Source organism: Macaca mulatta, chromosome 1, assembly GCF_049350105.2.
Source record: "Macaca mulatta isolate MMU2019108-1 chromosome 1, T2T-MMU8v2.0, whole genome shotgun sequence".
Taxonomy (NCBI): domain Eukaryota; kingdom Metazoa; phylum Chordata; class Mammalia; order Primates; family Cercopithecidae; genus Macaca; species Macaca mulatta.
Window position 1 is genome coordinate 175,868,115 of NC_133406.1, and position 23,572 is coordinate 175,891,686.

The 23,572-nt window shown below is 39.0% G+C and overlaps 1 protein-coding gene across 5 annotated transcripts in view; it reads right to left on the reverse strand.

The window, feature by feature from the left end:
* Nucleotides 1–23,233, reverse strand: part of RAVER2 (ribonucleoprotein, PTB binding 2) — an 86,279-nt gene extending 63,046 nt beyond the window's left edge. The window contains exons 1-2 of one of the 5 annotated variants that reach the window (XR_001445773.3): nt 22,668–23,067; nt 546–612 (exon numbers count right to left, since the gene is read on the reverse strand). Coding sequence is in view for 2 of the 5 variants with exons in the window: in XM_015141708.3 (XP_014997194.2) it covers nt 546–612; nt 22,668–22,922 (322 nt within the window). In the remaining 3 variants the exon portion in view is untranslated. Of the gene's footprint in view, nt 1–545; nt 613–22,667 lie in introns of those variants that run through there. The other 4 variants (XR_013401230.1, XM_015141708.3, XM_015141714.3 and 1 more) reach the window with 4 other exon arrangements.
* Nucleotides 23,234–23,572: the final 339 nt, after the last annotated feature.

Consider the following 23,572-nt stretch of genomic DNA (forward strand, 5'->3'; position numbering starts at 1 on the left):
TATATACTTTGTAAAGACAAAATACTACCATTTGATAATTTGGGAGTGGATGTGTACATAGTGATTATATTATCCTCCATACTTTATTTTTATTGTCTTAAAAGGATGCTTTTAAACAGCTGCGTATTACATGCACAAAAAGGAAATAATCTAGTCTTTTAATCTCACAGGTATAAAACTAATACTCAGAAAACCTAAGTGAGTTTCTCAATTTCCCCAGCTAAAGGTCAAGTCATACAATCTATTCACTAAGTCAGTAATATACAATTAAAACCAAGGAACTTTGAGCCTATGAAGAACATTCACTGTAACAGAACATTCATTGTAACAATTCATAAGTCTCTAGTAACACTATATTCATTTATGTAATTAATATTTAGGATACCAATATTACCTTCAGAAAACAGATTGTGTGGGTTACATTTGCATGATTTAAGACTTAAAAATTCCATGATTAGCTTAAATATGAAAAGCGCTAAGCTTTTTTATTCTATGAGTATATGGAGAATCAAAATGAAATTAGATACTTAAAATAGAAACCTTACCTGTTCGTTTATTTCTGTCCACATAACAATACTTTAAGTCATAGTCTTTCAACAAATCATGAACTTCCTGAAAGAGAAAAAAACACGAATTCAATAAACACCCAAATGCAATTACTAGATTATCTAGCTCTATTAGCCTACCACCACTACCACCACCATTACCACCACCATGTCCTATGTAAAAAAAAAAAAAAAAAAAAATTATTTCATGGATCCCCATTACTTACTTAAATTACAGGTATTCCAGGTTCACCAGACATCCTACACATAGCCCACAATCCTGCTCAAATGGAAGATTCACTCTCTCATGAGTATACCATATACTGTTCTCTTTCTACTCACACTTATTCCTTGACGTAGCACAAGGTAAACATGTCACTAAATTTCCCTAACTTTGCCTGAAATCACATGCATCTTTATGAAATCTCAGCTCAAATGTTCTTTCATGAAATTGATTCCGATAATTTTCCACAGAATGTGACCTCTCCCTCCTTTATGCTAACAATGGTCATAACTTTATGTATGCCTCTCTTGAGGAAATAAGTATTATATTTATTTCCATTTCTGCATGCTACATATACAGCTTTTAACAAGTAATACACCCGTAGATGCTTAGAGTACAAACATGTAGAAAAAATAAATTGTAAAGATATAAAAATATAATAGATTGTAAACCTTAACTTAGAGATCCCTGGATATGAAAAAACCAACTACTAAGGCATAGCAAGCAGTTCCATTTATTTCCCCTTGGCTCCCCGAGATGTTTAAACTGGTTTATGGTTCATTCTGCTTCTATTACTAACATAGCCTAAACTTTTTTTTCTGATAGCACAATCTCTATCCACTTGGGTGCCTAAAAGAGTAGATTTCCTTTATTTCCCTAATCCTGTTAAACTGACAGTACTTAGGAACAGAAACTGAATTTTACATATTTATATATTACCTGCATTGCTTTGCATATGATAGGCACTCAAACACACATTAGAGTGAATATAATTGTTTTGCTGTTAAATCAATAGGTGGCCCTGAAACATTTTACTCATAACACATAGCAGATGCAGTTACAATATATTCAAAGGAACTAGACCCTCACACAGGTAGACATTCTGACTCCAGATCGGAGTTACAGCCAACCTGTTCTATATTGCAAATGAATATGCTAAACAGACACAGGTGCTACTATGTTAAGCATGTAACCGAAAATGCTCAATTCAATAATAATCTTATTATTGCTATCATTATAGTTATCATTTGTTTAGCTTTTACAAGGCATCAGGCACTGAACTCACTTTTATTAAAAATCAGGAAAAACAGAGTAAAGTTGCCAAGGACGTACAGCTAGTAACGCTGAGAGGAGATTCACTCTATCCGTCTGGCTCCAAGGATGACACTCAACCTCTAGGTCATATTGACTTACTTGCTCCAGCATTAACTTTAAAAACAGTACACTATCATTAACAGTTATAAAAGCAATACCACGAGTGCCCTAATAAGTAATCATATAAGTAATGTAGAAATGGATAAATATGAAGACAGTTAGAAGTTGAAAAATATTCTCCCTTTTAACCCAACCCAAGAGGGAAAAAAGAGTGATATATTAGGCAAAGTATAAAAACAAAGCTGAGTGAAAAAAGATAATCCTCTATGATATAAAAGATAAAGTTGATAATTTAGTATTCTTTATTACCAACCAGTATTAGAAATTTTTAAAAATACATACACTTACCAATTTTGTAAAATAGTGTTTGGTGAATCATATGGTACTATGCTCAATTACAAAGATTAGTTCACATATTACTATGGTAATTTTTATCTTGTAAGCTTCAGCATTTTCTTGAACTTACAAAAACATCTACTGTACTCTTTATTAAGAAAACATTACTGTCTCAATAGCATAACATGCATCTTGCCAATCAACTAATTCAATACTTTATATAGAAGGTGAAAGGGTTTTTTTTTGAAGGGATCCAGTGTGTGCTTTTAGTTGCACAGAATCTAATCTCTCATTTCACTGGTTAACAGCCATCAAATGCTAGATAAAGAAAACATGATACTGCTCTTCACATTATCAAGTATCTGTAAACAAATGGCACGTTATGTTACTCATTCAGCTAAGAGAATTACCTAAAAGAGCTTAAGTATTCAAAAGTGCATTTTGCAACTTAGAAATTTTATGTTGAAAACACCCATATTTCTACTCATAGCTCTTCTATGTATCAGATGTGGGATACAGAGTTTGCCAACTGGGAAACCTTACAAAGCTTCCTACAAAGAAAAACCCAATTATTTTTCTCCATGCCCTGGTTGCTTTGACCCAGGCAAAAGTGGGTCATCCCTCAATTTGTGCCTTGGTAAGTTGGCCAAATTAAAAACTTAAAACCTGAAAGAGAGTCCCAATAACCATTTGCCAAAATAATTCTATGCTCCATTACACATAACTAAAAAGACTAAAATTAGAGCCTCCCTATATTAACCTAGCTTTATAACATTTCCACTAACTTACTGATTTTAAGGAATGAAGTAGCACCTTTGATGAAAACACTTCGTCATCTGACTGCCAATGTCAAGTTAATAAAAATTGGTATTAGATAGTTTTAGTAACCTATTTCCACACCAGATTCAGTATCACCTGCTGAAGTTAAGTGACAAGTTTTGCACATATGAAATGCTTTCTAGAGAGACGACCAATAGCTTCCATGGCAAAGCAGTCAGTCAATGACCTCATCACCCCACCCTCAACAAAAAAGTTAACCATTGTTCCAGCTGATCTAGACTTCTTCGATGAAGCATGGCCTTAGTTATAAACCTGAATTACATTGTCTTCTAAGCCCTTCACAGACTTAGTTTCAGTTTTTAAAAAAATGTGTTAAGAAATGTTTTCATAGAGTAAAGCACACTACTTTTAAATTTCAGTGCTTTGGACTGGAAATGGAAGCACACGTTTTTGTTCATTTTCTAATTTTTATGTAATTTGATAAAATGAAAAGATGAAACACCAAACATCTATTATTAGTAGTAATAAACAAAATAAATACCCAGAAACTCACTACCAAACTTGACTAGAACACTGAAAACACTTGCATCCACCTCTGCATTCCTTCACTATCCCATTCCTCCACCTTCCTCCTTACACGTAGGTCTCTATCTGTACGTAGGCATGTGGCCCCAAACATTATATTGTTTTGTATTACTCACTTTTGAGCTTTATACAAATGGTATTATGCTATTTTTAATCTTCTGTGCCTTGATTCTTAGACTCAATATTATGTTTCTAAAATTCGCTCATTCCACGTGGCCATCATTCATTTATTCACTGCTGTTTGCTATGCCATTCTGTGACTATAGTATAATTTATGTATCCATTTTACTATGACTGATTATTTGGTTTGTTTCCAGGTTGTTGTTCACTGTTTGTATTTTTTAAAAACTACCGTAACATTCCTGTAAATTTCCTTCATCCCCTGGCATTCATGTGCAAGAGATCCTCAAGGAGAGAAACTCCTGTGGTGTACGTATGCAAATGATCAACTTTATAAGGAGGTGCCAACTTGTTTGCCAGAATGATGTACCAGCGTACAGTCCCATCAACAGTAGATAAAAGTCCTGCTGATCCACTCCTTTCAATGCTTGGTGTTAACTGACTTGTGTCAATTTAATGGATATAAAATTGTGTCTCATTGTGTTCTTAATTTCCATTACATGATTAATAAATAATGTAGGGCATTGTGATTATTAGTTTTACGTGTCAATTTAGCTACAGTGTCCAGTTATTTAATCAAACACTAATCTAGGTGTTGCTATGAAGGTATTTTGTACATGTGGTTAATATCTATAATCAGTTGACTTGAGCAATGGAGATTACCTTGGGGAGAGGAGGACTTCATCGAATCAGTTGAAGGCCTTATGAGCAACAAGTGAAGTTTCCTGGAGAAGTTCTGCCTCAAGACTACAGCATCAACAGCTGCCTGGGTTTCCAGCCTGCTGGCATCCCCTACAGATTTTGGACTTGCCAGCCCCCACAGCCTTGTGAACCAAATCCTTAAAATAATATATTCTGAATTCTCACCTTTTGTTGTTAACTGTATTGTGAATGTATTCTCCTACAGTGTGATCAGTCATTGTGTTTATTTGTGTGATTTTTGGTGAAGAGAAGTTTTCATTTTAATAATATCAAATTTATCAATCTTTTTCCTTAAAATGTAGGCTTTTTGTGTCTTAAGAAGTCTTTTCCTAAACAAGGTCATAAAGGGATCTTATTTTGTGTTTCAATCATTCTAAATTTTTTCCTTTTACATTTCAGCTTTTAGTGAGTTTGGAGTTCATTTTTGTGTGCTGTAAGTTTTTTTTTTTTTTCCCTTTTCCCATATGGGAAAACAGTTTTATATTTTTCCCATATGGGTAATCAACTGTTATGACACCATAATTGTATTATCCATCCTTTCCTCAATGATCTACAAGGCCGTCTCTCTCATATATCAAGTTCCAAGATATACATGGATATTTTTGTCTCTTGCTTCTGGTTCAATTAGACATTTTGTCTATTCTGTGCTAATATTACACTGTCCTAAATAAAGCTTTATAAATATTGATATCTGACAAAACAAATCCTCTTTTTTATTGCTGTACAATATTCATTTTGGAATATACGACAATTTAACTCATCTCCTATTGATGGGAATTGGAACTGTTTCTAGTTCGGGGCTATCAAGAATGAACTGGGAGTATAATTGCTGAGTAGAATATACTAAGGAGTAGAATTGCTAAATTACATAGTAGGGGTGGGGGTGTGTGTGTGTTTGTGTGTGTGTGTTTTGGAGATGGAGTTTCACTCCTGTCGTCCAGGCTGGAGTGCAATGGCGTGATCTCGGCTCACCGCAACCTCCACCTCCTGGGTTCAAGTGATTCTCCAGCCTCAACCTCCAGAGTAGCTAGGATTACAGGTGCCCATCGCCATGCCCAGCTAATTTTTATATTTTTAGTAGAGACAGGGTTTCTCCATGTTGGCCAGGCTGGTCTTGAACTCCTGACCTCAGGTGATCTGCCCGCCTCAGCCTCCCAAAGTGTTGGGATTACAGGTATGAGCCACCACATCCGGCTGGTATATGTTTATGCTTAAGAGAAACTGCCAGTTTTCCAAAAATTTGTGACCAATTTGCACACTTAATGTCAGAATATGAGTGCCAACTGCTCTACTTTCTAGCAAACACCTGGTCTTGCCTGTTTTTTAATGTTGGCCATTCTGGTGAGAGTGGTGTATTCCAACAATGACCTTACTTTGTATTGCTTTGATTTATAATTATATTACTGACCTTTTAATATGCCATTTGGATATTCCTTTTTTGTTAAATGCCTGTTCTCATCTTTCACCTATTTTTAACTGGGTTATTTTTTTTATTAACTTGTAGAATTTTTTTTTTTTTTTTTTTTTTTTTTTTTTTTTTTGAGATGGAGTCTCTCTGTTGCCCAGGCTGGAATGCAGTGGGTGTGATTTTGGCTCACTGCAAGCTCCACCTCCTGAGTTCATGCCATTCTACTGCCTCAGCCTCCCGAGTAGCTGGGACTACAGGCGCCTGCCACCTCACCCGGCTAATGTTTTGTATATTTAGTAGAGACATGGTTTCACCATGTTAGCCAGGATAGTCTGAATCTCCTGACCTCATGATCTGCCCGCCTCAGCCTCCCAAAGTGCTGGGATTACAGGTGTGAGCCACCGCGCCCAGCCAACTTGCAGAATTTAATGATAAATTCTGGATATCAGTCTCCTTTGTCAAATATTGGTATTGCAAATATCCTTTCTAGCCTGTGGTTTGCCTACTGACTTATTAGTAATGTCTTTTTGATGAGAAGACATTAATTTTGCCAAAGTCCCATCTATCATATAATATCTTCTTTTCTGGTTAATGCCTTTTGGGACCTCTTTAAGAAATCTTTACCTACCCAAGGTCATGAAGACATTGATCTATCTTTTCTTCTGCAATGTTTATTGTCTTAACATTTACATTTAGACTATAATCCATCTTAATAGAACATTTCTAAGTGGTATTAGGTAGGGGTCAAGGTTCAATTTTTTTTATTGGAATATCAAACTGCCCCAGCATCATCTGTTCAAAAGACTATTCTTTCTACTACTGAGTTGCTATATTCTGTGGGTTAATTTCTGGACTCTATTCTGTTCCACTAGTGTACTTGTCTAGTCACTGTACCAATATCACACTAAATAAATTATTTGAGCTTTATAGTAAGCTTTGAAATCTGGTAGTGTAAGCCTTCCAACTTTTTTTTTTCTCTTCAAAAGTATCTTAGCTATTCTAGGTCACTTGCATTTCTGCACAAATTTTACAATCAGTTTATCAGTTTCCATTAAAAAAAAAAAAAAACACCTTGGCTGGGCCCGGTGGCTCACGCCTTTAATCCCAGCACTTGGGGAGGCCAACGCAGGCGGATCACGAGGTCAGGAGATCAAGATCATCCTGGCTAACACCATGAAACCCCATCTCTACTAAAATTACAAAAAATTAGCCGGGTGAGGTGGCTGGCGCCTATAGTCCCAGCTACTCGAGAAGCTGAGTCAGGAGAATGGCGTAAACCCGGGAGGCAGAGCTTGCAGTGAGCCGCGATGGTGCCACTGCACTCCAGCCTGGGCGACAAAGCAAGACTCCGTCTCAAAAAACAAAACAAACCCCTTGACACTATAGATCAGTTTGGGAACAACTGACATCTAAATGATACTGAGTCTTCCAATCCACAAATGTGGAATATTCTTCCATTTATTTAGGTCTTCTTAAACTCTTCTCTGAAATATTTATAGTCTTCGGTATAGAGATTTTGCACATTTTTATTAGCTCTTTTATTGCATTTGACATTTTTGATGTTATTTGAAGTCCATTTGTAAAATTTGACTTTTAATTTAATTTCCTAGCAATTGCCAGTATACAGAAATATCATCTATACTTGTATATTGACCTTACATGTATCAATTTTAGTAAATTCATTTAATTATTATTATTATTTTTAGACAAGGTCTCACTCTGTCACCCAGGCTGGAGTGTAGTGGCATGATCACCACTCACTGCAGCCTCAATCTCCTAGGCTCAAGTGATCTTCCCACCTCAGCCTCCTGAGTAGCTGGGACTACAGGCATGTGCCACCACCAGGCCCAGCTAATTTTTTTATTTTTTATTTTTGTAGAGACAGGGTTTTGGTTATGTTGCCCAGGCTGGTCTCAAACTCCTGGGCTCAAGCAATACACCTGCCTCGGTCTCCTCAAGTCCGAGGATTACAGGCGTAAACCACCGAGCCTGGCCCACTTATTTCTAATAGCTTATTTATAGATTCTTTTTTATTTTCTATATACAATCATGTTATCTGCAAATAGACAGTTTTACATCTTGTTTTAGATCTTTAAACTTTATTTATCTAGGTGTATTGTGCTAGCTGGGATTTCCAATACAGACTTGAAAACTAGTGATTCCTGTATTGTTCCTAATCTCAGAAAGAAAGCTATCAATATTTCACCTTTCACCATTGAATATGATTGCCTTTGGCTTTTCTAGATAATCTTTATGTCTGAAGAAATTATTTTCTATTCCTGCTTGCTGTAAGTATTATGATGTATGAGTGTTAAATTTTGTAAAGTGCTTTTTCTGCACCCATTGAGATAAGTTAAATCTCACCTTCATGACAGTAAATCTCCAAACTCTTATTTCCACTTCAAACTTCTCTCCCAAGCTCCAAGCCTATATATTCCCTTCCCCCTCTTTTGAAACTGCATTTGGATGTCCCACACTAGATAATGCATTTTGAGGGGGCCCAACACAGTCCTATCATATATGATGTTGGCTGAGTGGATGTGGTATCAATTTTAACTTGGCTAAATTTTTAACTGCTTTCAATGCAGGTTTTTGGCTGGAAAGTTCACTTCAATACCAACTTTTTGCCAGGAGAACATTTTGACTTGGCCTAAAATAAATTAATAAACTTTCAGCTTTTTATTGGCAGTATAAAAACAATCATTTACTGATTATTTACTTTATCCCAGGCACTTTATAGACATTATCTCATTTAATCCTAACAACCTTAAGAATTTTATTTTAAAGCTGGATTTTATCATCCAGATTTTAAAGATGAGAACATTGAGACATAGAGAAACTAAGCGACTTGCACAGACAGTTTGTGACAGAGCTGTAATTCAAACTCAGTTGACAGACTCTATAGCAAACATAACTGTACAGTGGTGTATCTTAAGAATTGCCATTACAAAAATAAAATCTATAAAATATTAATTCCCATCACATTCCTAAAGCTCACTGCATCACTGGCCTCCTAATCTTAGAATGGGAATTGGGGCAAGAACAACATTTGGGATGTCTATGCCAATTCCTTGGAGTTAAAAGCAAAAACAATATAATTTTACTTTTTGACACCTAGAAATCTCATTGCATCACTCTTTTGTTTAAATATATCCCATTAAATAAAATCCAAATTCCCTAACATGGCCTACACAATTTCAATCATCTAGTAATGCTAAATGTGCCAGCCCTATATTTTACCACTAACCCTCTCAAACTCTATGCCTCAGCCACAGTGAACTAATTTTGGCCATGCTTTTCTTTGTCTTTAGGTCTTGGTACATCTTACTACTAATGCCATGGATGTTCTACATCCCTTTCTTCCCCTTGTTTCCCTTAGCTACCATCTCTCTCCCCACGACTCAGGTGACTTCCTCTGTCTTAAATTAAAGGTTCCTGGAACGTACATCACCCAGAGATTCTGGACTCTGAAGTTGATGTGGGGTTGTCTCCCTTGAGAGAAGGGTTTGGAAGGAAAGGCACAGACTGCTCTCTCTTTCTCATGTGAAAGAACATATAGCTGAACACATGGCTGCCCAATAACAACTATATTTCTCAGCCTTCCCAGCAAGTAGCTTCCCAGCATTTGACTTAGGCTGTCGCCATGCGACCAGTCACTGAACCTCTCAAGTCTAGATTAAATATCTGTGTTTCCATAGCCTATTTTTTTTTTCCACATCACAACTTCTACAGCAGCTATCATCCATATTTTAACTGTTTATATACTTATAATTTTCATAAGATTGTAGGCAAGTATCATATATCTGCCTTGTGCATAAACAGATCTCCAACATCCAGCACAATATCTAGCAGAAAGCAGACCTTTGATGTTTGTTAAATGTATGACATTTTGTTTCCATAGATTACCTTTATCAACTATTAATGCAGCATCTTTTTTTCTGAGATTATTTTACAATATTAACATAAACCAATATATGTTTAGAGTGCTCAAAAAACCTGAAAATAGGCCAGGCGCGGTGGCTCACACCTATAATACCAGCACTTTGGGAGGCCAAGGCGGGTGGATCACAAGGTCAGGAGATCGAAACCATCCTAGCTTAAACACGGTGAAATGCTATCTCTACTAAAAATACAAAAAATTAGCTGGGCGTGTTGGCGGGTGCCTGTAGTCCCAGCTACTCGGGAGGCTGAGGCAGGAAAATGAGGTGAACTCAGGAGGCGGAGCTTGCAGTGAGCCGAGATTGCGCCACTGCACTCCAGCCTGGCAATAGAGCGAGACTCTGTCTCAAAAAAATAAAAAATAAAAAATTTTAAAAACCTGAAAATATACTTACTTTACGCTAACCTAATTCATAACTCACTTCTTCAAAAGAAAATACTTACATACCTCAAATTAATTAGCATTACGTATCTAGCTATAAAAGGTTCTCAGCAGTTTTTGCTTGCAAACATCCCAAGAAAGAGGGCTTTAATCTCCAAGAGATAGATTTAGATAGTCATCCATCCCAAAGAATAACCATACGTAAATCACAATCTCTTTTCCAATATTTATTTAAATATTTAATTTTAAATATTAAATTAACTATTTAAAATTAATTAAATATTTAATTTTAATTGTATTTAATTAATAAATATTTAATTAAAAGTTAATATTTAATATTTTCATTCAAGTATCACCTGGATATAATAATGTATTAGTTATCTATTACTGTGCAACAAATGACCCCAAATTAAGTTGCTTCAAACAATACCTATTATTCTCTCAAAGTTCTGTAGATCATAAGTCCAGGCAGGCCCCATTGGGTTTTCTGTTTAGGGTTTCCCAGGGCCAAATCAAGGTGTCAGGCAAGCTAGGCTCTTATCTGGAAGCCTTAAGGAAGAATCCATTTCCACTCACTGAGATAGTTAGCAGAATTTAGTTCTTTGTGGTGGTAGGACTGAACTAACTTTCTTGCTGGCTGTCAGCTGAAGACCCTCTCAGCTCCTAGAAACTGCTTTAACATCCTTGCCCATGCCCACTCCATCTTCAGACCCAGCAACAAACAGCTCAGCTACCCTACATACCACCACAGACTGAGTGGCTTAAACAACAGAAATTTATTTCCTCACATTTCTGGAAGCCAGAAGTCCAAGTCAAGGTTCCAGCTGATTCAACTTCTGGCTGGCTTGCAGGCAGCCACATTCTCACTATGTCCTCACATGGCCTTTCCTTGGTGTATGAGTGCAGAGACCAAGTTCTCTGGTGTCTCTTCTTATAAGGACACTAATCCTATCAGATCAGGAACCCACCCTTATGACTTCATTTCATCTTAATTACTTCCTTAGTGGCCCCATCTCCAAATACTGTAACACTGGGGGTTAGGGCTTCAACATATCAATTTGGAGACAGACACAAACATTCAGTCTAAAATAGGCATCTTCATGAAACGGCTGATTCTATGGCTGGAGCACAGAAACTACAAAATAAGATGCAATGTCCTGTTGTGTCGAAAACAAAGGACATACTCAGTGAATGCTGGGGACACGTCAAAAGGACATAGGACCCTTCCCTTAAGTGTATGCTGGAATTAATGTCTTATTTCCAAAGAACAGTGAATGGGAAAAATAGTATCTTTACAGAGGAGTGACTTAGCAGACATCCCCTTAAGCAAATGATCAAGGTTAACATCACCAGCGCTAAGTCATGTGAATGTCATGTACCCCCTGATATGATGTCATCGGAAGCTACTTCACCTCTGTGGTATTCCTCCCCAAAACCTATAACCCCAATCTTATCTTGAGAAAAACCTCCTACAAACCCAAATTAAGGGTCATTCTAAAAGATACCCAAACAAAACCGTCAGGGTCATAGGAGATAAGAAAAGACTGAGAAAGTGTCACAGAATGGGGACCAAGGAGATACGATAACTAAGTGCAATGATGCGTCTCAGACTGAATCATGGAACATAGTGAAAAACTAATGAAATCTAAAATAGAGTCTGTAATTTAGTTAAAATAACATACCAGTGTTGATTTCTAAGTTTTGACTGATGTACATTGGTTATATAAGATGTAACATCAGGGGAAACTGGGTAAGGGATACATGGGAACTCTATGTGCTATCTTTGCAACTCTTTCTGCAAATCTAAAATCACTCCAAAATAAAAAGCTTATTCAATAAGAAGACACAGGGGCCAACTTGAAGCTCCCACTGTCCAAATCTAAAACAAAACATCAAAATAAGTAATGGTAATAGGAATGGAGCATAACTATATAGGAAACCATGAGCCTATATTGTTATAAATAAATGAATAAACTGAATGCTTGAAGGGGGATAGGACACTTAAACAGTCTCAAAGCATTTCCCATCAAAATCCTTATTGATTACAAGTGGAAAACTTTACATGGAGATGCCTGGCAGACACCACTTTAATCAAAGGGAATCAAAGTGATCAAAGTGAACTTTATCAGACAAATGTAAAACACGTACCACCTTGTGATGTTCCTGCTAAAGACATACAACTTGACTCTAATCATGAAGAAACATCATACAGACCAAAATGGAAAGACATTCTATAAAAACTAAGTGCAATATGTGATCTGAACTGAATCCTTTTGCTGTAAAGGACATTGATGGGACAACTGCCAAAACTTAAATGCATCTGAGGATTGGGAGGCAGTAGGGTGACTTTGAGGGTAGCACTGTAGTTATGTTGGAAGTTGTCCTAGTTTGTAGGAAATACACAATAAAGTATTCAGGGTGGTTGGGCATTGGGTCAGCACTCTCAAATAGTTCTGGGGGAAAACGTTCTTTACGCTACACTTAAAACATTTCTGGAAGTCTGAGATTATTTCAAAATGTAAAACTTCCCAGATTCACATGTTCTTGTTTATTGCCATCATTTTCTAGTCTAGTTCTGGCTACAAAAAACAAAACAAAATAAAAACTACGAAGCATAAAGTCAGAGAAATGAAGACTACTTGGAATCGAAAGCAAGTAGTTAAACTGGTAGGGTAATAGAACATCCAAAGTCCAGGAAATAAAGGCAAGCCAGGAACTAAGAGCAGATAATCACGGCAGTGGGTTGAGGAAAGATAAAAACCAATTGTCCAAGGGTAGAGCAGATAGGGTGGGGTACGGTAGAGGCATGAGAGAGTAGCAGGAAGAGAGACAATGAAAGCATGTACAAATACAGATTCAAACAAATTTCAATGAATCTAATGCTATTTTTGGCATTCACATGGAAATAAAAATGTAACAGTAAGCCTCAAACACACAAAGAAAATGCCTTAACATAGGGAAGTATGAAATAAGTTTACAAACCTAAAGATAACAGTAGCAAATAAACAAAAAATTAAGCACCAAATACCTAGAAGACAAGTTTAGGGGCTCACAATGAGTTGCATCCCTAAAATCTAACAAAAGAGAAACTTATATTCTTGCTAAGAAATAAAGAAATATTTATTGTGAAAACATTAAACAGAATGGATAATATTCTTTATTTGTTTTAAAGAGAAACATTCTTTGCATCAATGTTTGACTCTTAATAAATGTTAAGGAGGAAATATTACATTGTAACTTCTTGAAAATCTCTTTAAAAATTTACTTTGTTGAGCATCCACCCTGGGCAAGGCACAGAACCTAAAACGTCAGTTGTGGGCTGCTGAGTGACCAGAGAGAAATAAGCTTTTGCATCAAATATGAAGTAGCATGGTTGATTTGTTTAAAAAGAAAATTATTGAGCCTGATTTATATTCTTGCCCAGAGAGAGGATCACTACTCAAACCCCCATGCATAAATGTGGCCTACAGAAGTTTCTGATGAAAACTCTCCTGAAGCAACAGCTTCGGATCTGCCCAAATGGTCCCTACTTAGGTAAAGTCCCAAAGACATGACTAAAATTTTGTTGGCCTGCAACAGCACTTTTCAACCTAGGGTCTACAATCCCCTAATGAGATCAGGGATAAGTTAGAAGAGATCCATACCCCCTTGAAATAATATGCAAATTTTGCGTGCTTATGAATATTAGCACTTTCTTGGAGAGAGGGTTTATAGCTTTCAACAGACTCTTAAGCTATAAACAGTTGACTGATTGAATAATTATAAGTGAATGGAGAGAGTTCCCTGCCAAAAAAGCTAACAGTGTTACACTGCAAAATTTATTTAACAAATCAATCCTGAGAGTGTGCTGTGGGTCACAAGTATCAATGGAAGTAGAGCATTTTAGAAAAAGGTGGGGAGTAGTCTGCTTCTTTTACATTTCTCTTGAAACAGTATGTCAGTTTCTAGGTGACACATTGAGGATACAAAGGTAAACACTACCCGATCCTTGCCCTTTGAAACACTAACAATATAGCTGCGTACAGAGGAATTATAATACAATGGGAGATAAGGATATGAGCTTTGGAATCAAACAGAATCAGTTCTCCACTCTACCACCAATTAGTTGAATGATCTTGGGCAAATTGTTTGACATTAACTTTGCATCTTTGTTTCTCTATCAATAAAATGGGAATAAGAAATTCCAATCTTACAGTCTTAAAATGAGGATTAAATATAATATTAAAACAACTCTAAGTATGGTGCCTGGCCATGGTAGGCACCCGAAAAAACAAAGGTTATTATTATTATAGACATCCAGAGGAAAGAGAAATTTGTTCTGGCTGGGGATTATAGGGAGATCTCAACTAGACTACCATACTCAATTTTGGGTACCATATTTTAAAAGACACAAAGACAAAGTGGTAATGATGTGTATTCAGAGAAAAATAAACAAAATGGTAAGGAAACTTGGAATCATGTCCTAAAAACTACTCATTTGAAGGAATTTAAGTTATCAGTTAAAAGGGAGAATACTGTAAATTCTCTATGTTGCCAGAGGGTAGACATTGGATCAAGACTTCAAGTGAATAAATTTTATATATTAAATATAAATAAGACCTTTATAACAAAGAAAGTTGTCTGAAGATGGGGTAGGATAACTTATTTGTGGGGATTTGTTTGAAACAAAAAATATTTTTTTTAAAAAAAGCCAAACACGGTGGCTTACACCTATAATCCCAACAGTTTGGGAGGCCAAGCAGGGCAGATTGGTTGAGCCTAGGAGTTTGAGACCAGCCTGAGCAACATGGCAAAGTCCCCTCTCTAGAAAAAAATACAAAATACTAGCCAGCATGGTAACACGCATCTGCGGTCCCAGACACTCAGGAAACTGAGGTGGAAGGATTGCTCAAGGGCGGAAGGTCGATGCTGCAGTGAGGCATGATTCTGCCACTGCACTCCAGCCTGTTAATTTGGGATACTATTGGTTGGTAGTAACAAAAGATCCAACTTGAAATAAGTGAAACAATAAAAGGGATTTAGTGGCTTGCATATATATGAAGTCCAGAGGTAGGTTAAGTTTCAGATATAGTTCGATCAGGGCTCCAGCTCAGCTTCTCTACATTTTCCCCACCAGGTCAGTCCTCCTTTGTGTGTCTGCTCCCTTAATGTCTGTCAGCTGCAGCCAGAGTCATATGTCTCTGCATTCATATTCAGTGGAGAGAAAGAGATTCACTTACTTTAACAACCAAACACAAGTCCTAAGTTTCTCTGCTAAGCCAGGCTGAAATAATCACCATGACCAAGGGACTATCATGGACTGATGGGCTTCGGTCCGGGTTATTGCCCATCTTTTAACCAATCCCTCTAGGGAAAGGGAAGAACTGTGTTCTTTCGTTTATGTCACCCCTACAGATGGGGATAGAGATTAAACCCACTCAAATCATACAGTTGCTAAAAAAGAGGTAGGTCTTCAAGGGGAAATCTGGGTGCGACTAGGATAGGCAAGAGGAAGAAAAGCGACTGAGTAGGCAACAGAATCAGGGCCCCAGCAAGTAACAGAAGATATGCTCGGAAACTAATTGGGGAGAACTTTTAAAAGAGACTATCTACAAAGATTTGAAGAAATCTTAGGCTAGCAACATTCTTGTACTCCTCCTGGGCCCAAGGAGACAAGAAGAATGGTTATGATAACCAGGAGAGCTGGGCTGTATGGAGAGAGCCACTGGATAGAAACCCACCTTTAAAGAGGAGGCAGCCAACCCACAGTCACCTGTGAATAAATGCTGGGTCAATAAATGCTCCACTCTTGCTCTCCTCAATCCTCTGATCCCCCACTAGTGGCTCTGGCCAAGTGCAACCACAAAACAGAGGATAAGAGAGCCTTGTTGGTGCAATCTACAGTACAGGTTAGCCTCCCTGGATAAGGAGGGGGTGAGAAGGGTGGAGAATAGATCTGGAATAGCAAATGGAAGCTATTCAGCACAACAACCAAGGGCTATCCTGCACATAATCATCAGCCAAAATATACAGTACTGCATAGGCAAATGTTCTAGTGATCTGATCTTCCGACTTCTCACTTATTACCCCTCTCAGTTCATACTATCCTCTTAGAGTCAGGCAATTACGTAATTAGGCAAACAAAATACAAACAGCTGAGATACATGATAAGCAATTTTAGGATTTAAAAATTTATGAATTTTATTTACATTTTAATATTCCTTGGTTTGCCTGTTTTAGCTGAGCAAGGAAAGCTAAGCATAAAGCTTTTTAAAAAACTAAATTAAATTCAAAATAAAAAATAAATTAGAAAATAAAGTAAACATTTTTAAAAAATCAAGGCTGCGCTTGGTAGCACAGGATCTGAGGCCAGGAGCTTGAGGCCACAGTGCAGTGCGCTATGATTGTGCCTGTGAATATGTGAATAGCCACTGCACTCCAGCCTGGGCAACATAGCAACACCCCGTATCTAAAAACAAAAAACAAAACCTTTTTGTCCACAAGGAAAGAAGAATAAGTGCAAAGAGAAGAATCAAGAGACAAAACTCAGGTAGTCAGTAATAGGAACCCGTTTTGCAGTAACAGCCTTTGATCAGAGTTGACTTCATTTAAATCTGGAGCTTTGTTAGATGTTGTCGTACTACTTAGTGTAATCTTACAATCATAACTTAAATAAACAATCATAACTTAAATAGAGGCTAACATGCTAACCTGAAAACTAAATACTATCTACCATATTCTATGTGAAAATATGTCACAAGTTCAAAAAAGAATTTCTAAGCATAACCCAGTCATTAACTGGGAAATGACCTATAGATGACATGAGATTTCTTTGGAATGGCTGTTAACACAGCATTTTGATGCTAATCACAAAGTATTCCTCCTCTTCTTGAATGTGTTTTCATAGCAGAGAACAGCATTTCTGAAACACTTTTCAAGAATTTCTTCCAAAACTAGAAACTCAAGGAGGCAGTGGTGTCCCAGAAATCTAGAAGTACATTTCCCTAACAGCTTTCAGTGTTCTTGTTACATTGAGAATAGGATAACAAAACACATGAAAAAGAAGTAGAACCCATAATTCAATTATGTTTAATTACATTAGAAAAGAAAATATAACAGATAATTTTTGCATAGTATACACTAAGAAAAGTAACTTTTGGAGGTAAGCTATGGCATTTTTATTTTAAAGAAAGAATAATTTCAAAACGAAAACACCCCAATATTGTCAGGAAAAAAGTAGAGAATAATAGCCCTATTTTTAAAAGAGGTAATAATTACCGAATATATTGTTAGAGAAAACAAAGTACATTTTTAAATCCCACAGTTAAAGGACATAAAATATGTAAGATAATTCTATTGTTCTTATACTGATGTAAAAAACAAACAGGAATACTTAGTTTTTAAAAATAAGATTATGACCAGCCTGGGCAACATAGAGAGACTGTGTCTCAACAAAAAATTAAAAAACATTAGCTGGATACAGTGGTGCATGCCTATGGTCCCAACATCTCAGATGGCTGAGATGGGAGGATCACTTGAGCCCAGGAGTTAAGGCGGCAGTGAGCTAGGATCGCACCACTGCACTCCATCCTCGGAGACAGAGTGATCTTGCTCTGTCTCGTTAAAAAAAAAAAAAAAGAAAAGAAAAGAAAAGAAAAGAAAAAGAAAGAGCGGAAAAAAATTAATTACGAAAAAAGATTAACTAGAGTTTCTTACATTTGGTGGTTTGTGATTCTAAAAAGTGCTTATTTGGTAATATTATGATTTCAAATGGATCTCTGTGAATTCACCATCAAGCTTCTCAAATTAACTATCATATTAGAGTACTTTGAAATGTAAGTTTATAATATCCAAAGTGAGACAATAGAATGTTTTGCTTCCTCTATTACTGATCCTGAATGTTGGCCCTAAGCACTTCACATCGTCTTCTAATTACACAACAGAATCTCTTCCAGATTTTAGGGTAAACAATATGACAAAAACAAAACACATGCACACACATAAGACCTGTAAGAAAAAAAACCTAAGGGAACACAAACAGTCTAAGAAGCAAATGCCCCTGTTTTCTCCATTTTGAAATCCCAATGACAACGATATTGAAACAGAACCAGGTTAACCATAATACAATTTACAGAAATACAATAACACATATATTAGAAAAAATATTAAAACATTACCTTAACTAATCAAAATTCTAAATTCAGTTGCAAAAGACCAGACACACACATATACAATGGCTATGAATAGGAACCAGTGTTTGCAACATCACTATTGACTATAAATGATTCATTAAAAATAATTATATTATTCAGTATAAATTACTCACTATAAATACATTCCAAAACACTAACAAAGACATAAGTATAAATATTCAAATCACAGTGGCATGAGGTACTTGGGGATCTAGGTAGTTTGATAAAGGTGGAACAGAATCCAGCGCAGGAGTGGCTGGGCGTGGTGGCTCACGCCTGTAATCCCAGCACTTTGGGAGGCCAAGGCAGGCGGATCACCTGAGATCAGGCATTCGAGATCAGCCTGGCCAACATGGTGAAACCCCATCTCTACTAAAAGTACAAAAATTAGCCACACGTGGTGCACACACCTGTAATCCCAGCTACTTTGGAGGCTAAGGCAGAAGAATTGCTTGAATACAGGAGGCGGAGGTTGCAGTGAGCCGAGATCACACCACTGCACTGCAGCCTGGGTGACAGAGCGAGAATCTATCTCAAAAAACAAACAAACAAACAAACAAAAAATGCAATGCAAGACTAATCAGAAATGAACAGAATCCAATGCGGGACTAATCAGAAACGAGACTGATAGCTAGGTGCAGTGGCTCACACCTGTGGTCCCAGCACTTTGGGAGGCAAACACAGGAAGATCACTTGAGTCCAAGAGGTCAAGACCAGCCTAGGCAACATAGAGAGACCATGTCTCCACAAAAAATTTTTAAAAAATTAGCCAGGCATGGTGGCATATGCCTGTAGTCCAGCTACTTGAGAGGCTGAGGTGGGAGAATCACTTCAGCCTGGAAGGTCAAGGCTGCAGTGAGCAGTGATCATTCCACTGCACTCCAGTCCAGGTGGCAGAGCAAGTCTCTGTCTCAAAAAAAATAAATAAAAACTAAAAAGGAATGAGACTGGAAATGTAGGCAGGGGCCAAGTCACAAAAAGCCTAAAAATCTAAAAACTGCTGTCCTATCGTTTCATGCTTTTCAAACTGAGATCTGAGTACTCCACGGTAATACAGAAATATGGAAAAACAAAAGTCAAATATAGTACATTTTCCATGTCAAGTTTATGAAAAAAATTTGGGAGTTAAATGCTATTTTTATGTTAAATTCAATGTTACTAATAGAACATAAAATTAATATAAAATTTTCAGACAGAATACAAAACTTCAAAGCAATTTCAGTCTTGCAACAGTCTAATTCAGATTCACTGTTCTTTACTGTTAAGGACAATTTGAGGAGAAGTTTTTTTATGAGCAGGAGAGTGACATGATCAGATTTGTGCTTCGGGAGTATCCCTCAAGGGAAGCAGCATGCAGAAGGAGCTAAAATGTAAGAAACAGGACAGTAATGAAGGTAGGTGACAAACTGAAAAGTTGTAACAGTGAACAAGAGATGAAAAGGACTTGAACCAGAGCTGAGGCTGTGAAAACAAAGAGGGCCAAGAAGATTCCAGAAAGCTTAGGCAGACCAGACAGAGCTTGACTGAATGCACAGTAATTACTCAGTGAGAAAGCTTTTGAGAACTTAATATAAAGGTGTTCAGTTTTTCTAGAGCCAGTACTTCTATAAGGTATTTGATAAACATACCTCTAAAAGCTTCCAGTTAAAAATAATACTTTCAGTGTGCCTTTTAATTATAGGAACTATAAAGTTGTGGGATGCTATTATTATAAATCTGCTATACAAAAAATAAAACAAAATTTGAGATTTATGAAAACTACATTTAATAAAGAAAACACCCATATATTTCAAAGGGTAAGAAGAAATTATTGGGTTTCTACTAGTAAGTTATTAATCAGTATTTTCTAGAAACATAAATACAGTTTGAGAACTAGAGTTATGAATGTCTTTGATCCTTAAAGTGATATTCTAAAATAAAGAAATGAGGCCAGGCGCAGTGGCTCACACCTATAATCTCAGCACTTTGGGAGGCCGAGGCGGGCGGATCACCTGAGGTCAGGAGTTCAAGACCAGCCTGGCCAACATGGCGAAACCACATCTCTACTAAAAAATATAAAAATTAGCCAGGCACGGTGGCAGGCTTACGTAATCCCAGCTACTTGGGAGGCTGAGGCAGGGAGAATCACTTGAACCTGGGAGGCAGAGGTTGCAGTGAGCTGAGGTCGCACCACTGCACTCCAGCCTGGGTGACAGAGTGAGACTACGTCTCAGAAAAAAGAAAAAAAGAAAGAAATGAATGAATAAACACAGACTCTTCTGGAAAAGAACAAGAACTTAGTATTTCAAAAATATCTGATTACTTAATGATTGAACAAAAACCCTATTAATGATTTCATAAGGGTAAATACGTAGTTTTAGCACAGGTGATTTTATGTAGGCCTTACTGGCAAAAAGACACAAAATAAAATAAAGTTAAACTTTCATTAGTAAGTTGACAGTAAAACACAGTCATAAGAAAAAGCAGACATTATAATTAAGGGAAATTGTTAAAACACAAAATACCAAAAAAAAATCATGCAGAACATATTCATGAAAATATTAGTTTAAGAAAAAGTAGATGAAATCTGAAAAATACAAATCCCAGCGTAATTATCAGAAAGCCTCTATCACTAATTAAAACTGTTCCTTTTATTAGACCCTTTGGTATATTTTTCATGTCTATTGCGAAGGGAAATGAGAAAGATACCAACAGCAAAGCAAGAATAGACAGAACGTCTTGAATTTGGGGTCTAAATATTTTTAGAATTAATGCAAGGAATTGTGATAACCAAAACAGCTGACATTCTACAAAGACATTGAGATACTTCTCTATTTCTCTTCTCCTAGACTGTCTATACAAAGAGCTGCTATTTTTTAAATTTGTTTTTTTAAAAAATGCCATCTGCTTCTTCCAAGCCTCCTCCTTCCTGAGCTCCCTTGCAGTCCTCTATTTGTATAGGCAGGGGAGGCTGCTTCCAAGAAATCAGTCCACTGCAGGTGTCCTTAACAGGTAGTATCACAAAACATTACCTGACAGATGGGAAGTGGACCATGGCGGAATGGAAAGAGTTGAAAGACAGATGAGATAAACAATATTGACAGACATTGCATTTTGAAACAAAATACCCCCTCATGCCTACGGGTTATAAGGTTATATGTTCATATTTATTGTGAAGGGCTAAGTAAGGTCTCATTACATAGTAATGGGGCATTAGTCTCATTATTTTATAAGTCACATGGAAGAACTGCCATGCAATTGTCAATAGCCAGCCCTCTTGCAATTTCATGCATCCGGTTACAGGAGGAACTACACAAGTTAGCCCAAATCCGCAACTACCAGGGTAGCCCACCACACACAGTGCAATATATAAATTCAGGTTATATGTGAAACATGTGTGAACATCCAGACAGCAAAGAAATCCTGAAGAATCAAAGAAATGATTTCATGTTTTTGGTAAAATAAAAATATATATGCATAGGAAAAGAGAAAAGGACAACATCCCAGGATAACAATGGTTATCTTTAGGTATCAGAAATATGGGTAATTTCTGTGTTTCCCCTTTGTGCTTCTCTGTCTTTCCTAGCTTTCCTATAATGCGCATGCAGCTTTTGAAATCAGGAAAGAAAAAAAAAGTTAAATAGATGCAGAGTTTCTAATCTTAAAAACAACAGTTAATCTGGATTAAAGACACAGAGTCGCTATCTTTAAATCTCATCCAAGTTACTGAGGAACAAATCCTCCAGTACTGTACTTGGCATAGCAGGAGGCGGCTTCAAGGCTCCAAGGAGCGCAGCAATAACTCTATTCTGGGGCCTTAGCAAACTGAGGAGACTGAGTTGTTTCATAGAAACTTGGTCAAGTGCTGCTGCAACAGCAGCGAAACTCACTCCCAGCTCTCTCGTGCCCCTGCCCCCCTATGGCACTTCCGAGCCCCGGGGACTCTACGCGGGAGCCCCCGCTCCTGTCAAAGTGGTCCCGAAGCTTCCGCCCCCACTACCCACCCCCAGTAAAATGTGTGCTCCACAACTCACCTCCACTCTCCTTCTCCTCCTACTCCTCTACGGGCCGTAGGAGAAGGAAAGAGCGGGCCGAACTTGGAGGCAGCAGCCCCTGATTCCCGTGACCTTGGAGAAGCCGCTTCGCCTCTCAGAGCCTCAGTTTCCCAATCTGCCCCCCTCCCTGGCAGGGCGTCTGCAGGCTAGAAACCCCAAGAGTTCCGTCAAACCGAGGGAGCCGACCACTCCCCAGGACCGCTCTGAGGCGCCCTTATCCCAGCCTGGACACGGAGCGCCGCCCCGCCGCCCCCCGGGACGCGTCGCCCCCAGCACCGTCCCCGTACCTGGCAGTTACTGTCCTGGGGCAGGTTTTTCACCAGGATTTTCCTGCGGTTGCTCAGCTCCCGCCGCATCCGCTGCAGCCGTGCGGCGACCTCCTCAGGGGGGAGCGCGGCGGGCGCCGGGTCCGGGGCGCCCTCGTGCGCTTCGGCTGAGGGGCCCTGCCCGCGCAGTCCGGGCCCCGGCCCCGGCCCCGGCCCCGCCGCGCTGCCCAGGCCCGCGCCCCCCTCCCCGCCGCCGTCTCCCGCCGCCGCCGCCATCTTCCCGGGCGCCCCGCGGCTTTGGACTCCTCGGAGGCTCCAGGGGAAGCGGAGAGAGAAAGCGGGAGGAGGCCCGGGCGAGGGCGAGGCGGGCAGAGGCCGCAGAGTGGGCCCAACCGCGGGGAAGAGGGGCGGCGGGAGGAGGGAGGAGGGAGTAAAGAGAGGCGGCGCCGCAGCCAGCAGCCGGCTGGCGGAGAGAGGAAACCTGAGGCGCCGAGGAGGAGCCCGAGAACCACCTCGCGGGAACCTCCCCCGCCGGCCCCCGGCCCCGGCGTACAGGCGCGCCCCCGCCCGCCTCTCGCGGGTCCGCCGGCGGGGCCGGGCGCCGCCACCCGAACACCTGTGCGGGCGCGGACGGACGGGCGGGCGGGCTCCCCCTCTCCGTGAGGCCTTCGTGAACGCCTAGGGTCGAGCTCTGGGGGTTGCGGCCCCTTTGCGGTGGCTTCGCCGGGCGACTCAGCCCCAGGCGTCTGTCCCCGGGTGGCCCCCCACGTGACGCCGCAGCTCTCCCCCGGCTCCCCTCGAAACTCCCGCGCTGGGGCGGCCCAGGGATTGCGGGGACTGCGGGCGCGAACTCGGGCTTCCCACACCAGGGGTGGGGCTGGAGGGGTGGCAGGAGGGCGCCTCCCGCAGCCCGGCTGGCTCCCGAC